Raw genomic sequence first — 16,318 nt, forward strand, 5'->3', positions numbered from 1 at the left:
ATTCTTGGCTGTAATAATTCTTGGAGATAAGGCATAATCACGTTTTGTGTAGGTAAAGGAAGACAAAACTTATGCTCTATACACGAGGCGGCTTTGTCTCTTCTTACTTTGTAAAAACGTCAGGAATTATGATTTTTCTTGGAACGCCTGCCTTTCTTGGCTTTAATATTTCTTGGCGATAAGGCATATTCAATTTTTTGTGGAGGTCAAGGAAGACTAAAGCTTCTATTCTGTACACCAGTCCCCATTATCTCTTCTTGCTTTGTAAAAACGTCAGGGATTTTGATTTTCTTGCAACACCAGCCTTTCCTTACTTTATTATTTGTTGGTGATAAGAAATAATCACGTTTTTGTAGAGGCAAAGGAAGAAAAAAAATTATATACTATAAACGACTCGGCTTTGTTACTTCTTGCTTTTTAAAAACGCCAGATTTATGATTTTTCTTGGAACACCAGCCTTTCCTTACTTTAATATTTCTTGGTGATAAGAAATAATCACGTTTTTGTAGAGGCAAAGGAATACTAAAACTTATATTCTCTAAACGACTCGGCTTTGTCTCTTCTTGCTTTTTAAGAACTTCAGGAATCATGATTTTTCTTGGAATGTCAGCCTTTCTTGGCCTTATTATTTCAAGTGATAAGGCATAATCGTGTTTTGTGGAGGTAGAAGAAGACTAAAATTTATATTAAATACACGAGTTACCTTTGTCGCTTCTTGCCTTGTAAGAACGTCATGGATTATGTTTTTTCCTGGAATGCCAGCCTTTCTTGGCTTTAATATTTCTTGACGATAAGAAATAATCAATTTTTTGGAGGTAAAGGAAGGCTAATTATATTCTTTATACGACCCGTTTTTCAAATAGCAGCAAGTTTTCTGTCAAACGTAACAATTTTTTCTTAGAAGTTACAAGTTTTCTGTCACTGGTAACAAGTTTTTTCTTAGAAGTAGCAAGTTTTTCTTAACACTAACCAATTTTTTCCTAGAAGTAATAAGTTTTTCATAATACTAACAAAAGTTTTACTTAATACTAAAAAAAATTTCGCAGAAGTAACATGTTCTTCTTAATAGTAACATAATTTTTCTCGGAAGTGACAGGTTTTTCTTAATAGTAACAAGTTTTTCTAATCGTAGAAAATTTTTCTGTCAATATTAGGAACTCATTGCATGCTTATTATTGTTCTTGAACGTTGTAGCATGTTCTTTTTTCTCATCGTTAAACTTGTACATTGATTTTTTTCTCCTCGCGAAACTGATTGTTTATGGAACTTGTTGCGGGAATATTATAGCTCGTGGAACTTGCTGAGGGCTGATGTATTGTTTGTACTATTAAGAAAAACCTGTCACTTCCGAGAAAAATTATGTTACTATTAAGAAGAACATGTTACTTCTGCGAAATTTTTTAGTATTAAGTAAAACTTTTGTTAGTATTATGAAAAACCAATTACTTCTAGGAAAAAATTGGTTAGTGTTAAGAAAAACTTGCTACTTCTAAGAAAAAACTTGTTACCAGTGACAGAAAACTTGTTACTTCTAAGAAAAATGTGTTACTTTTGACAGAAAATTTGCTGCTATTTGAGAAACGGCTCGTATAAAGAATATAATTAGCCTTCCTTTACCTCCAAAAAACGATTATTCCTTATCGCGAAGAAATATTGAAGCCTATAATTGTTTGAAATTGATAAAAGTAGGTTTCAGCCAATTTTCGGTACAAAACTACAATTCTAGCCAATAGAAGGCCTAAAAGCTAAAAGTTAAATGATTTAGAATTACCGAAAATCTATACACATATTGAAGCTTCTGTTTCAGAGGCATCAATGCCTTGTAGTGGTGTATTTGTTTCTAAAATGTGTCACATACACGGAACTGAGAGAAAATAATACTAAGAAAAATGAATAAAATATGAAATTAAGTCATCCGTCTTGTGCACGATTTTTCTATGTATTGGACAAGCTTAGATCATTCTCTAGGAAAACCTTGGGAATAATAATGCCTAGAAATAGATTTTCTTCTCAGTGTCTCAATTATGACAGGCGTAGGAAACACGTCATTCTAGCATGCGTGAAAAATAGGGATTTCTCTCACTTGCAGTAGGTAATTTCTAGAATATATTAGCCAGGACAATATATTGGAAATAGTTTGTTGGTCCTGGTGCTTGAAATGTTGTTCTATTGGATGGAGTAACGAAGACAGAGAACTAAAGAGAAAAAACATATTGAAAGAAACAAAAATATCTTGAAAGAAATAAAAACGCTTTGAAAGAAAAAAAACGCGTTGAATGTTTCGACAAAAATAAGAATAAAAAGTATTATTTGACAGTGATGTGTGTGCTGCTACGGCGTAAGATACGCTCTATCATTACGCAACACCCACATGTGCACAGTAATTACATAAGAACCTCGTGTGTGCCATCATTACGCAACAATTGCGTTGCCATTACGTAAGATGTGCGCTGTCATTGCGGAAGGTGTGCGGCGTCATTAAGTTATTCCTAATAAATCCGTGTACGGTTACGTTACCCTAAATAAATCTATTAAGTCACACAAGATTGCATCATAACACCTGGTCACTGAAACAGGGCGTCGCGGGATCGGTAGAAAAGGGGATGTCCCGTTAAACCTTCTTCTTGTGCCGTTAAACCTTCTTCTTGATTATTGAAAGAAAAAGTAGTCCTTAGGGATGACTTTAAATGTATTATGGCATTACTACTCAAACTGAGGTAAAACAAACCAAACAAATTGAAAATGATTGCGATGATGATTGGGTTTTGGATTTGACATGGATGAGGTCATAAATACCTACCAGACCTTTGAAAATTTTAAAACCTGGACTAGATAAACCGTTGGAAGAAAAAGAAGTTTTTTTCCCACCTCTTGAAAAATTAAAAGAAACGAAGGTTCGGTGATATGTCTTTCATAATGACGAAAAACAAGCCAAGGCATAAGAATAAGTTTCTGTCCCACCAGCTAAACAATTAAAAAAAAACAAAGGTGGTCATCAATGCCTACCATACTTTTGAAAATTAAAAACCCTGACTAGACAAATATTCGGAAGAAAAAGAAATTTTTGCCCCACCAACTGAACAATTAAAAGATGCAAAGTTTCGGTGATATGTCCTTCATAATGAGTAAAGACAAGCCATATATATATATATACATATATATACAGCTATTAGACTGAGTGAATGGCGAAAGCTCGGTGTACATTCCCAGCACGCTTGAAGTTCCAATTGGTGTCGTTGACTCTCACACTTTTCAAAATAACATTAAGAAATTGTGTTATGTAATTTATGGTCGCTGCTCTTCAGATCAGAATTTTTTCACCTTTTGCATGGTTTACAGAAATTTACATGTTTTGATTCTTTGTTCATATTCTTTGGTGTATACTTTGTGTATTTACTAGGCTTAGAAGGATTACAGTAATTATGGAGCTCTGTGTGTGTGTTTGTTTATTCAAATAGTTTTTTTTTTCTTCAAATATATTTATTCTGAGTTTTCTTCTTCTTCTTCTATTTGTCTTGTTTTTTTTTCTTATTTATTGATTCAGGGTTTTTTAAGGATTTTGTCCTAATTCAGTTCGTTCAGACGCATGGGGAACCCACAAAAACCGATTGATATCACGGGAAAGTCGATCTGTTTTCCCCATAGTACCAATTGGTTTTGGGGCTAGGAAATGTTTTTAGTTTCCCAATGACACCGATCGATTTTTCATGCGTCGTCGAGCAAAAACAATCAAGCAGTTTTAAAGATGAAAAGCATGTCAACTATTAAGCACACAGATTTGGTGTAATGCTTTGTATGCAACTAAAAGGAAAGAGGAAGATATTTGGCAAGAAATACAGTTGGCTTAGAGACTTGACCTGTGCAAGTGTATGTTATCTGTGATTTTTAGGGAAAGTTTTGTACCTATCGTTTGAGCACTTTTTCCTCTTGTACCGATTGGTTTTTCCATACTTTTCCCCTGCGTTTGAACGGACCATTGGGGTTTTAGTGCCTACGGTCATAAATAAAAAATTAAGTCAATCTTTCTCACCAGGTGGATATAGGGGACGAAGTAGCCAAGCATAGAAATGGGTATTCCAATAGCCCAAATTATGTATCTTCTATTTTTCCAAACTTCTCTATTGAAAATTGGTTTTGATTCTTTTGATTTTGGTATATCATAAAACGAAGAGCACAAAACAAGAATGAACAGCAGTCCAGCTGTAACCTACAAAGAACAAAATATTGTAATGAACTCTGAATAAAATAATTTGAATCCTTCTCTTGGGACGATAGCATTTTTTTTTTAGACACGGCTCCTAGCTGATTTTTTTTAGTCGAGTCCTAGCCGAGTGTTTAGCAAGCTAGACTTGAAATTTTTTGTTCGTGAGGATTCACGTGAATCCTTTGTTCAAGTCCTGGTGTCGCTGGTTCCAGGGATTCAAGTCCTTTGTTCTTGAATCCTTTGTTCCAGGGATTCAAGTCCTGGTGTCGCTGGTTATTTGGTATAGAGCGGGGATCAGTGTGACTCTGTAAGCTAAGCCAGAGTCGACCCAGCTGTAAATGGATACCTGGAAAGGTATACAAAAACACACGATGGCTGGCCCCCAGCCCCTCCTCCATTGCTTCCTCCTGGATAAAGGGCTATAGAACGGAGATCAGCACCCCTGGTAGGAACTGTAAAGTCCAATGCAGTATCTTTTTTTTAAGATCAAAGTACATTATGCATGTTTTCACGGTTGTGAGTTAAATATAAAGTCAGAGCCAAGTCAGGGTCTCATTTGTTGATTAAAAAAAAAAACTATAAATTACATTTGCTTTTCCTTTATTTTGAGGTCACATTTGTGCGGAGAAGTGGAAATTGGAAATAGCGAGAATTGAGCTGGAAAAGCATATAAAAATACTAATCTGTTCCCCAGTATTGCCTACTAATACTACATCTTTGTATCTTTTGCCAAATTCTTCAAACAGATATAAAGACTACTGTTCCAAAGTCCAATGTTTTCCAATTTAAAGAAAAATTGCCTTAAATCTTCACGGTGATTGATCAGTCAAAAATTAGCTTGAAAGCTGAACAGCGTTAAACTCGAGTAATCAAGAACGGATATATTATTGGTACTATGATAGTGCGCAATTTTAATTACGGACGTGTAACTATAGTGTGGCCCGGGCGTTGGATTACTAGGGGTTTTCTTTAATCTATGGTCAGAAAGAACATAAGAAACTGACAAGGCTTGGATCCTTAGGTCTCAAGATGTATAGCATAATTCACTAACGAAAAATTATGAAAATGAAAAAATGAAAGCGATCTTTTTAGTTAAGAAAAATCGGAAGATCCTGCATGGTTATAGCAGCTATCAAACCTAAAAAAATGACATTGATTGAAAATAAAAAAAGTAACATCAAAACATGAACAAAAGCATATAAATCAATATCAAGTAACTAACTAATGATATTCACTTACTAAAAAAAGAGCTAAGAATATTAAACGAATATTAAATATTCGAGATAGATAGAAAGAAAAATACAAAAAAAATGCAAAAAAAGAATAAATCAATATCGAACTAAACACCGTAAGGATTTTGAATAATATCGTTGTTTCACTGAAAATTAATACCTATACTAATTGAAGGATAAAGAAAAACAAAACAAAAAAGTGAAAAAAGTGTACCGGTATATATCAATACCAACTAATTAACAAACTACTTATCTTCAATTTCTAAAAGGAAATGATTTTCAAAAAGAGTAAAATAGTAGCTACAAGTAATTATTGTTAATTATTGTTAATTATTAATTATTTTGATTGTGTTGAAGGAAAAAAAATGAAAATTTTTTTTTTAAAAAAAATTCTTTTTATTTTTATTTAACAATAATTATTTTATTGTTATTGTTAATTATTGTTAATTATTGTTAATAATTGTTAATTATTTTCAATAATTAACAATTCAGAATTTCTAGGAAAAAACACAACTGATTGATAAAAGTTTATCATAAACACCAATATCAGACTAGATTATGGTCTTTAATATATGTTTTCCTTTTAATTTATTGCTTACAGTTTAAATGTGTTTTTTTTTTAAATCATAAACTACTTTCACTACATATAGTACAATGGTTCATAGTAACATTAGGAATATATTACAGTACTATGACACCATGCAACACACATATACAGCACTATGACACACACTACACACATATACAGCTCTATACAGCACTATAACACACATATACAGCACTATGACACACACTACACACATATACAGCACTATACAGCACTATAACACACATATACAGCACTATGACAGACATTACACACATATACAGCACTATACAGCACTATAACACACATATACAGCACTATGACAGACATTACAGCACTATGACACATGCAACACCATGCCTCTAGATGACATGCATTGCATACTAGCAGTGTCTCCACTTCAGCCAATTTTTGGGAGATCTACAGAATTTCAGATGCATCTCCTGACAAAATAGAAGATATAAAACTACCGGAAACCTACAGAAAACTCTGAATCCCAGGAAATTTTACTTTGAGGTGTATTTGTATGGCTTTCTTTTTGGCTGTTTGTTGTTCTATGTTTTTGTATTAGTTTGTTGTTTGTTGTTTGTCTTTTTGTCTTTGTTGTTTGTCTTTTTGGCTGTTTGTTGTTCTATGTTTTTGTATTTTCTATGTTTGTTGTTCTAATTTTGTATTATATTGTTGTGGACACAGTGTGTGATTTGTATACTTTTTGCTGTTTTAAAGATTAAAAATGAGCTGGGACTTAGTGTTTTTCCTTTATGATTTGCGAATAACTGTTCGGGGATAGTGGTAAGAACAAGTAAAAAAAAAATTATCCGCTCAATTCAAAATTCATCCTAAAGAACTGCTGAACTTGGTACTTTATTCTTATTGGTAGCAATTTACTGATTTAGTTTGAAAGAGTTTAAATACCTGAAATGTTTGGGCAAGTCCAAGAGAACTAAATAGTGGCTCTAGGATGAATGGAAGGACCACAGTGGCAACTGAGCCACCAGTGGCTAAAATCCCATTAACGAATCCAAGATAGCGGTCAAAATAATGGCCCAGCACAACCACAGTAGGGCTATACACAAAGCTCGCACCTCCTCCAAAGAGTACTCCATATGTCAGATATAACATTTCGATCTGAAAAGATATACTATTTTACAAATTATGCAAATTATCGTCGTTAGGGCAAAATTTGAGACTGTGCTCGTGAAGGAGTAAAATTTCAAATCCCTTGTAAATAATGCTCGTGCTGCACCAAACTCGCACTTCTCAAAAAAGCAAGAACTTACTTATGGCTCGTGTTTTTCCTTGATTTTCACGTTTCACTTGTACAACTGAAGTAGAAAATCTAAATTGAAAAATAATGTTTGTAAATCTTGTATGGTAGTCCAAGGCCGTATCCTTCCAAGGCAGCTAGTTTTGAGCTCTTTCCTCCAAGCGTTTGTTCGACTTGTAAATAATTAACAAAGAGGTAAACTAACAATTTTTTGGTGATTGTTTTAGCAATAATTTTTAGGTTATTGTTTTAGAAACCCCCCACCAAACAGAAATCCTGGATACGGCCTTGTGTTAGCCCAAGCTTGTATCTTTTCTGATTAAAAAACAAAACAAAAAACCTTAAATCTTCCCATCGATTGGTCACAAAGACACAAAAAAAACCTTAAATCTTCACACCGATTGGTCACAAAAAGACCAAAAAGACAAGAGAACTTAAATCTTCTCACCGATTGGTTACAGAAAAGAAACCAGAAAAACAAAAAAACCTTAAATCTTCACACAGATTGGTCACAAAAAAAACCTTAAATGTTCACACCGATTGGTCAATTCTAAGTTTTTAAGCTTCAAAGCTGAACATTGTTCAACTCGATAAATTAAGAACGAGATACGTAAGTGGTATTGCAATCGTGCATAATTTTGATTTTATTCACAAGTGACCAAAATGTAACCCAAACATAAATCATTAAAAGCGAAAAAGTGTACTCATTCCCGTTAAGTACAAACTTTATATAATACTTAAGAGGCAGGAAAAAAGCTTTAGCATAACAACCGTATCTAAAGTAAACAGTTACCACCCGTAATAAGAAAGAAACAAACAAATTAATTGATATCAATATAAAAGAAACAAAATTGAAAGAGAGAAAGAGAGTAGAGGGAGAGAGAAATAAAGAAAGATATACGATTTTTCAGTTATTTGGAAGGGAGATCTTTGAAAAAACTGTCAATATTCAAACATCTGTAGGACTCACATTTTTACAAGGGCATTCGAAAATAACGTAGATTCATTTAAATATCGACGAAGACCACACTGCCTTTCCATCATAAACAAAAACAACAGGTAGAAACTATTTTATTTCACTCGAATGAATTGCCTCATTTTATCTATAGGATCTTGGTTGAACTTGGTTGAAGTGAGGATACTGGGACTGCTGTTAAAACGTTTTTAGTTTTAAAGATCGTACTTTAATGTAAGTTTTATTATATATTCGCTTGTGTTTTGCTGAGGACAGCCCTTGGGTATAGGGTCGAAATATTCATTTGAGGTTAGAGTTCCACTGTCTTACAACAAAGATTCCCAATTGCTCTATCTGTTGTTTGTGTTTATTGTAGAAGTATTTCTGTTTTTTTTTATTATTATTCCAGTTACAATTAATTTTTCTACAATAATTTTTCAGCATAGCCTACATCAAGACTGATACAGTTTCACATGCAATACTCTCACCCTTTTCATTATTTTTGAATCTGCAAACCACTTTATGAGCCATGTTCTGCCTACGTCTTTTTCTTCGTCATTGCTGTTAAAATAGATGCCTTTCAACCCTTTTTTAAGTTTTGGGAAAACAAAAAAAAAAAAAAATGTCAGATGGTACTATGTTTGGACTTTAGATAGATGACACAGTAATTCACACCGAGATTCTCTCAAACCTTCTTTTAAAACGCAGGAAAAACACACCTGACTGTTGTCAAGAACGAGCCCCCGATGGCGCTCTCATGAACAATTTTTAGATAATTTTGCCCTCAATTTTCTACACCTCAAAATTTCTGCACAAACGACTTCTGGGACTGTTTATCAACCTTCTAATAAGTTTACGGTACAACTCCTTCAGAGCTTCAGATAACGGCTACCAGATAACGGTGCCGTCACCTTGTTGACGGAAATTATGCGTATTTTTTAAATACCTTTTGTATCCTGTTTTCCATAACGTTTTGGGGGATTTGCGGGTAATTATAGGGGAGAGGATTCACCTTTTTTCCATCTTCTCTAGTTGGGTTGGTCTTAATGGGCCTTTTTTTATTTTCACCTGCCCCTTTTTTTCTGGTAAGCTTATTTCACTAATTGTCAAAAATCATACTGTAATGGAGGTTCCTACTATAGAGCCCAGCCCATTTTGCACCCAGTCGCTAAATGTGCTTAAGGAGACATTATTTTCTATACATCATCATTTTCGACCAATTCATCAATGTTTTTTTTACTGGGAATCGTGATTGACGTGAAATTAATGATATCCAGACTTTAGTGCTAATCTATCCGCATATAAGAAAATGGGGCTTAAATTATATAAGGATTTCTTGGGAGGTGGCCAAAGCGGAAGCTTCAACTAGAATGGTATGGAGGAGGAGTGGTTGTCAGTGTGGCTGCCTCAAACAGTAGTAATAGCTGTAGAATAGGCTATTGTTACCTTATTCAGTGCATACGCAGATGTTACAATTCCGCTGACAGCCATCATCCCTCCCAGCATGGCTGTTTTTTTGGCACCAACGAGATCGATGAGTATTCCAGCTACTGGAGACATGAGAAATGTCATCCCAATTGAAAGTGAACCGACAAAAGCTAGAAAAGATCAGTGTGTGACTAATATATTTTAGAAGCTATAGGATTTTTTTTCCACCTGGGAACTTTTTCAATTTGATTTTGCGATTATCCGCGAGTGAAAGCAAGCTCCGACAACCTGTTGTTCATTGTATTTATGGAAACGTTGTTCAAATGATTGTCTAGCTAGAAAAAAAGCCGGAAAACTGTGTCTATGCTTTGAAGCAGTGTTACCAGACACTTGGTATGACATAGGCCACCCACGTATCGTCATTTTCGTGTAGAAATCTGCCAAAAGTACAATTCTTCGAAAGATTTACTTTGAAAAAGATGTCGGTGATAAGAGAATGTCTTGTATGGAAACATTTCTTTGAAATCTATCTGCTCTTGAAAGGGAGAAAAATTTATGAAAACAAACTTCAACGATATTGATGAGAAAATCTCCATGAACAGCTGAATATTTAATCCTATATTTGTGGCCATGTTCATAAAATTTGACGTCACTGTAGTCAGCTATGCACAAAATCTCAGGAAGATATTAATGACAAACCAGGTCTTAAAGTCTGGAAAACAGCAGTCAGGAATACGCATGGAAAGCCCACCTGGCGAATGAAAATTATTTCGGATGCTAACTGGGAAAAATATATTATTTGACGATTGATCAAACCTTCATTGTCTTAACCACCTTATCTCTATAAAATATATATCTTTTATACCTAAAATTATATCTCTATAAAATTTAAATTATATAAACCACTGAGGGGAAATATGTTCCACTTGTAGCGTGGGATCACTTTCTAACTTTAATTAATTCTTGCCAGCTTAGCAACTTACGGTCTGGCAGTTTTCTACTAGTCAGGAATATCAGTGAAAAACGAAGCTGACTTCCCAAGCCAGAGCACGAACTCGCATTCACACTTGTGATTGGGAGCAGCCTAAGCATCGATGTCTCGGCCGCTGCGTATCACTTGAAATATACGGCTAGCTTACCTGATAATATGACTTGAAATGCAGGTAACACTAGATATGCATATGAACCGCACTTCATAAAACATTTTTTCAAATTCCCAAAAATTTATCAGCAAACTTTTACTGATACGATTAAACAAATAGTAGCTACCATTCTCGAATCAGCTTCATATTGAAATTTTTTCTCACTTGGCATTTTTGTCCCTTAAAAGCGTTTTAAAATTTCTGGTTACTATGGGCCGTGGTTCGTTATTTACTAGGTTGTCTCTACTTTGGGCAACCAAGATGTTATATCAATTCTAGAGATTTGTTCAAGCGAAGATGTTTCAATGGACTAAGGTCCGATTGCTACATTCTCAGAAGAAGGGGCACAATAAGTGAGTTTGATATCCTCCCCCAAAAATGAGTTTTTAATGAGGTCCTTAAAAAAAAGAAAAAATTTTCCCACAATGAGCCTAAAAATAAAAACTACAAGCTAAAGAAATTATGAATTAACAAAGACCGTTACTATAGAAACAAAGTTAATTTCGGTCATTTGTGGCAGGAAGTATTACTAATGGAGTTTTTTTTATTATAAATAATTTTTTTACTAGACCCAGTCATATAAACATTTAGTGAAATTACGGACCTAGTCAAACAGTTCGCGGTAACGAACTGTAAGCAAGGAGCGACCCGGCTCTAAACTCTAGGAAACTCTAATAGTTGCCTAAACTCTAAGGAACGGAATTTTTATACCAATAGATACATCAAAAGAATCAAATTTTGTTTTGATTTCAAATATATAAGTTTCATCAAGTTTAATCTTACCCATTAAAAAGTAACGTGCCTGAGATAAATTTGCCTTATTTTCGAAAAAAGGGTGAAACACTCCCTAAAAGTCATAGGACCATAATGATCACACCACACCATCAGATTCATCACACCATCAATCACACCATCAGATTCAGCGTTTCATAGAACCCTATTATAGAGGTTTCAAGCTCCTATCTGCAAAAATGAGAAATTTTGTATTTTTTGCCAGAAGAAAGATCACGGATGCGTGTTTATTATTATTTATTTATTTTTATTTTCCCCGGGGATAATAATATCGACCCAGTGGTCCTAGAATATCACAAGAGGGGTCATTTGAACGGAAATTAAAAGTTCTACTGCCCATTATAAGTGACCAAAAAATGTAGGGCAACTAGTCCCCTCCCACGCTCATTTTTTCCCAAAGTCACCCAATCGAAATTTTGAGATAGTCATTTTGTTCAACATGGTCGAAAATATATTAACTATGTCTTTGAGGATGATTTAATCCCCCACAATCCCCGGGGGAAGGGCTGCAATTTATGAACTTTGCCCATTGTTTACATATAGTATTGGTTATAGGGAAGTATACAGACGTTTTCAGGGGGGGATTTTTTCTGATAGTGGGGGGGGGGACGGGGGTTACGTGGGAGTTTATTTCCATGGAGGAAGTTTCCAAGGGGGATGGAACAGTGATAAGAAGACGGTACCAAATTTCGCACCATTATTTAAACAAACAATCAGAAATTAAATTATAAAAAGAAGGTTTTTAAAATGAAAGTAAGGAGCAACATCAAAACTTAAAACAAACAGAAATCACTACGTATATGATTGGGTTTGCCCCCTAGTCAATACCTCGCTCTTTACGCTGAATTTTTTTAATCATTTGATAAGAGCTATTTATTCTAATTAACAGCCTTTGTAATTAAGGGGTTATTTTTAAAGAATTGGAAAAAATTCGAACTTTAGCTTAAAGAGCGAGGTATTGACTAGGGGGCGAACCCCCTAGTATACGTAATAAAAACATACGAATATAGAAGTTCGTTACATAAGCTATTTAGTAAGTTACGTATATTTATTACTAATGATAAAGTTCGTAAATAAAATTAAACAACTTTCGTGAAAGTCATTTAACCAAAAAAGGTAATATTAATGTGCAAATTTTGTTTTAATTATTCATGTACGGTGAGCCAAAATCAAAACTTGCAATAATTCAAAAACTTCCAGAAATTAAATAAAAAAAAAGTTCTTTTTTAACTGAAACTAAGGAGCGACATTAAAACTTAAAACAAACAGAAATTATTCCGCATTTGAAAAGGGCTGTCCCCACCTCAACACCTCGCTCTTTACGCTAAAGTTTCTTATTGTTTTAAAAAATAAAGTTGTGACTGTTGTGAGACAGAATCAAACTATAGTGTAAAGAGCCAGGTGTTGAGGAGGGGAGATCCCCTTTCAAATACGGAATAATTTCTGTTCGTTTTATTTTTTAATGTCGCTCCTTACTTTCAGTTAAAAGAACTTGTTTTTTAATTAATTAATTAAAAAAACTTTTTCCAAAAAATAAGTTTTTCAAAGAAGAATAAAGAACCCTATTAAACCAAAAATGAGCAAAAATAAAATCAAAAAATCTACCAAGCGTGTAACTACCACAAATCAGAATCGATAAATAGATGAAACCCAAAACGAACAGAAATTACAACAAATAACCGAGTCAAATGCAAAACAAGCAGAAATTAACACGAGTAGGGATCAAAACCCCTATGCCATCCCAAGGCCAGAACATAATTTGCACTTTACTGAAAAAATATAAGTGTTTTTACTTTTATAAATTTAATAAATTAAATAATATTAACATATTGATTACTAAATATCAATATATGTATATTAAATTGACAATACACATTCATTTGTATTTTTTTTAGTACAATGCAAATTATGCATTGGGATGACATAGGGGTTTTGAGCCCTACTCGTGTTAATTTCTGCTTGTTTTGAGTTTGACTCGGTTATCCTCAAAGGCTTAATGTCCAGAAATTTCAACTACGTTAAACACAATGGTTATCTCAAACTTTTGATTGGATGTTTTGGGGAAATGGTTGGCTTGAGAGGGGCGTTAGTTGCTCTCCAATCACTTTCAACCATTAAAAAAGGCACTAGTCCTTTTAATTTCCAATTGAATGAGCCCTTTTTGAAGTTTCTACGACAAATCTTTCAATAAAACCTTATATGCACCCAGGGCATAACTTACAACCCTTGCCCTGAGGGCTGGGGGGGGGAAGGTTGTCATCCTTAAAGACCTAATTTGCAGAACTTCCGACTACGTTGAAGAAACTTTCTACCTCAAAATTTTCAATAGATTTGTTTGGGGAAATGGTGGGTGTGAGACAAGTGTTAGTTATCCTCCAATCACTTTTGACTATTAAAAAGGGCACAAGCCCTTTTAATTTCCAATTGAATAAGCCCTTTTTGAAGTTTCTACAACATCACTATCTATAAAAAACTTTATATGCCCCCAGGGCATAACTTACAACCCTTACCCCGAGGGCTTTGAGGGGGATATCATCCTCAAAGACCTAATTTCTAAGACTTTTAAATACTTTGAACAAAATGGCCATCTTAAAACTTTGATTGGATGTGTTTGGGAGAAAGGTGGACGTGAGAGGGAGGTTAGTTGGCCTTAAATCACTTGTGACTATTACAAAGGGCACTAGCCCCTTGAATTTCCAATCAAGTGAACCTTTTTTTAAGTTTCTACGACAAAGCTTTCAATAAAAACCTTACATGCCCACAGGGCGTAACTTACAACCCTTACTTCGCGGTCTGTGGGGGGAGTGTCTTCCCCAAAGATATAATTTCCGGACCTTTTACTTTGAATAAAATAGTATCTCAAAATTTTGATTGGATGTGTTTGGATAAATGGTGGGTGGGGAAGGGGTGTTACTTGCCTTCCAAGCATTTTCGACTATTAAAAAGGTCAATAGCCATATCAATTTCCAATCAAATGAGCTCTTTTTGAAGCTTCTACGACAACACTTTCTATAAAAACCTTATATTCCCCCCAGGGCATAACTTACAACTCTTGCCTTGCGGATTGTGGGGGTTCTCATCCTCAAAAACCTAATTTCCAGAGTTTTCAACTACGTTGAATAAAATGGCTGTCTCAAAATTTAGATCGGATGTGTTAGGGGAAAACATGGGCTTGAGAGGGGGGCTAGTTGCCCTCCAATCACTTTCGACTATTAAAAAGGGCACTAACCCGTTGAATTTCCAATCGAACGAGCCTTTTTTGAAGCTTCTACGACAACACTTTCTATAAAAAACCTTTTATGCCCCCAGGGCAAAACTTATAACCCTTTCCCTGAGGGCTGTGGGGGAGTGTCCTCCTCAAAAACATAATTTCTATCTGGAAATCAACTACGCAGAATAAAATGGCTATCTCAAAATTTTGATTGGATGTGTTTGAGGAAACGGTTGGTTTGGAAGAGGTGTTAGTTGCCTTCCAATCACTTTCGACTATTAAAAAGAGCACAAGCCACTCCAATTTCCAATCGAATGAACCCTTTTCGAAGTTACTACGACAACTTCTTCGATACGAAGTGCCCTGGTCTGAAACCAAGAACCAAAAATAAATAATACATTATGCCAACATCCTTATTTACTTAAACAGCGCAATTGCACTGCCTATGAAAATGTCAAGCCTTCCAATCGCTTTCGACTGTTAAAAAGGGCACTAGCCCTTTCAATTTCCAATCGAATGAGCCCTTTTTGAGTTTCTACGACACAGATTTTTATAAACACCTTACATGCCCCAGGGCATAAACTAAAACCCTTGCCCTGAGGGCTGTGAGGGAGTTGCAATGCTCAAAGACCTAATTTCCAGAACTTTCAACTACGTTAAACAAAATAGCTATCTCAAAATTTTGATGCGATGTGTTTGAGGAAATTGTGGGTGTGAGAGGGGCGTTAGTTTGCTCCCAATCAGTTTCAATTATTAAAAAAGGCACTAGCCCTTTCAAGCTCCAATCAAATGAGCCCTTTTGAAGTTTCTACGACAACTCTTTCAACAAAAACATTTATCCCCCCAGGGCATTACTTACAACCCTTGCTCTGAGGGCTAGAGGGGGTTGTCATTATCGAAGACCTAATGTCCAGAGCTTCCAGCTACTTTGAAGAAAATTGCGATCTCAAAATTGCGATTGGATGTGATCGGGGAAATTGTGGACGCGAGCGCGGGGTTAGTTGCCCTCGAATCACTTCCGACTATTAAAAGGGGCACTAGCACTTTCAATTTCCAATTAAACGAGCCCTTTCAAAGTTTCTACGACAACGCTTTCTATAAAAAAAAACACTTATATGCCCCCAGGGAATAACTTACAACCCTTGCCCTGAGGGCTTTGGGGAGAGTGACATCCTCAAAAACATAGTTTCCAGACTTTTTAACTACGTCGAACAAAATGGCTATCTCAAAATTTTGATTGGGTGTGTTTGGGGAAATGGTGGGTGTGAGAGGGGTAATAGTTATCCTCCAATCACTTTCGGCTATTAAAAAGGGCACAAGCTCTTCATAGAAATTATGTTTTTGAGGAGGACACTCCCCCATAGCCCTGAGGGCAAGGGTTTTAAGTTATGCCTGGGGGCATATAAGAACGATGTTGGCACAATGTATTATTTATTATTTATCCCTTTAGACCAGGGCACTTTGTATCGAAGAAGTTGTCGTAGAAACTTCAAAAGGGCTC

At 35.1% G+C, this 16,318-nt stretch overlaps 1 protein-coding gene across 1 annotated transcript in view; it reads right to left on the reverse strand.

Annotated features, from left to right (window-relative positions):
- LOC148947458 (monocarboxylate transporter 10-like) overlaps nucleotides 1-16,318 on the reverse strand; it is a 71,973-nt gene that overhangs the window by 37,197 nt on the left and 18,458 nt on the right. Inside the window, exons 2-4 of the mRNA XM_089095865.1 lie at nucleotides 9,691-9,842; nucleotides 6,938-7,150; nucleotides 4,031-4,207 (exon numbers count right to left, since the gene is read on the reverse strand). Of these exons, the coding sequence (XP_088951991.1) occupies nucleotides 4,031-4,207; nucleotides 6,938-7,150; nucleotides 9,691-9,842 (542 nt within the window). The remainder of the gene's footprint in view (nucleotides 1-4,030; nucleotides 4,208-6,937; nucleotides 7,151-9,690; nucleotides 9,843-16,318) is intronic.

This window comes from Artemia sp. Qi Xiang Cuo, chromosome 10, assembly GCF_049724085.1.
Source record: "Artemia sp. Qi Xiang Cuo chromosome 10, ASM4972408v1, whole genome shotgun sequence".
Lineage (NCBI taxonomy): Eukaryota > Metazoa > Arthropoda > Branchiopoda > Anostraca > Artemiidae > Artemia > Artemia sp. Qi Xiang Cuo.